We start from the raw sequence: 1,086 nt of genomic DNA on the forward strand, positions 1-1,086 counted from the left end.
CAAGCAGCTGTGTGTCCACTGCCAGGAACTGGGGGTGACAGAGTGGCCGTGTCGAGGGACAAGCCCCCCGCCCAGCACCCCGCCTAGCCCCCCGCCTGGGCCACGGCCCCGTCACTCACACAGGTGAACAGCAGAGCGCCCAGCGAGGCGTACACGATCTCCAGGACGCGGCTCCGGATGAAGATGCAGAGGATGGCAAACAGGATGAGCACCACCACGCTCACCAGGAGCACGCCCACACAGGACGTGAAGTCGTAGCGGGTCTGCGGGCACAGATGCGCGCAGGGGGCACTGGCGGCCGCCGCCCCAGGGCGCCTCTGGGCCCCGGGGGTCGGCAGCCCTGCCCCGGGGGGCCCCTCACCTGCATGGAGAAGATGACCACTGTGAAGCAGACGGTCGTGGTGATGCCTACGGCCATGATGACTGCCTCGGTGTTGTAGAAGCTGGCGATCATGCCCACCATGTAGGACAGGCTGACAGTCAGGATCGACTGTGGGGAGATGGCATGTCAGCATCCAGAGCCACGGCCCCTCCCACCCCACCCCACCCCCTCTGTTGCTCCAAAGCCTGAGACATGGGGTGCTGAGGGAGGGCCCTGGGAGTTACCAGCGCAACAAGGTTCCAGGGGTGCTTCCGCCGGAAGTCACCACAGCAGCTGAGGACAATGAGGGAGACGAAGAAGATGGCATAGGAAACGTAGTAGGTCCAGACGTTCTCCCGGACAAAGCCCTTCACCTCCCCGACAAAGGTGAACACAGCCACGGTGGACAGGGTCACGGACAGCTGCAGGGTCAGCACCAGGAACACCTGGGGAGGGAGGCGGCTCAGAGCCCCGCCAGCACAGCTGCCCACACCCCCAGCCCCCGAGGCCCACCTTGCGGATGAAGGCCTGGCGGATGCTCTTGTCGTCCCAGTTGGTGGCAGGGAAGTCCTGGTTGTCATAGTAGGATGGGGGCCCCTCCTCGTGATAGTTCCCATGATGAGGTGCTGAGGAGCAGGACGGGCAGTCAGCACCCCTCACTCATGTGGGAGCCCCTGCCCTCGCCCTGCCCTGCCCCGATACTCACAGCCAGGGTCCTGTGCTGG

The 1,086-nt window shown here is 65.2% G+C and overlaps 1 protein-coding gene across 1 annotated transcript in view; it reads right to left on the reverse strand.

Annotated features, from left to right (window-relative positions):
- The window catches only part of GRINA (glutamate receptor, ionotropic, N-methyl D-aspartate-associated protein 1 (glutamate binding)), a 5,325-nt gene that overhangs the window by 2,721 nt on the left and 1,518 nt on the right, over positions 1-1,086 (reverse strand). The window contains exons 3-8 of the mRNA XM_010845191.1: positions 1,068-1,082; positions 875-987; positions 607-807; positions 362-490; positions 120-263; positions 6-28 (exon numbers count right to left, since the gene is read on the reverse strand). Of these exons, the coding sequence (XP_010843493.1) occupies positions 6-28; positions 120-263; positions 362-490; positions 607-807; positions 875-987; positions 1,068-1,082 (625 nt within the window). The remainder of the gene's footprint in view (positions 1-5; positions 29-119; positions 264-361; positions 491-606; positions 808-874; positions 988-1,067; positions 1,083-1,086) is intronic.

This window comes from Bison bison, unplaced genomic scaffold (genome assembly GCF_000754665.1).
Source record: "Bison bison bison isolate TAMUID 2011002044 unplaced genomic scaffold, Bison_UMD1.0 scf7180017848398, whole genome shotgun sequence".
Lineage (NCBI taxonomy): Eukaryota > Metazoa > Chordata > Mammalia > Artiodactyla > Bovidae > Bison > Bison bison.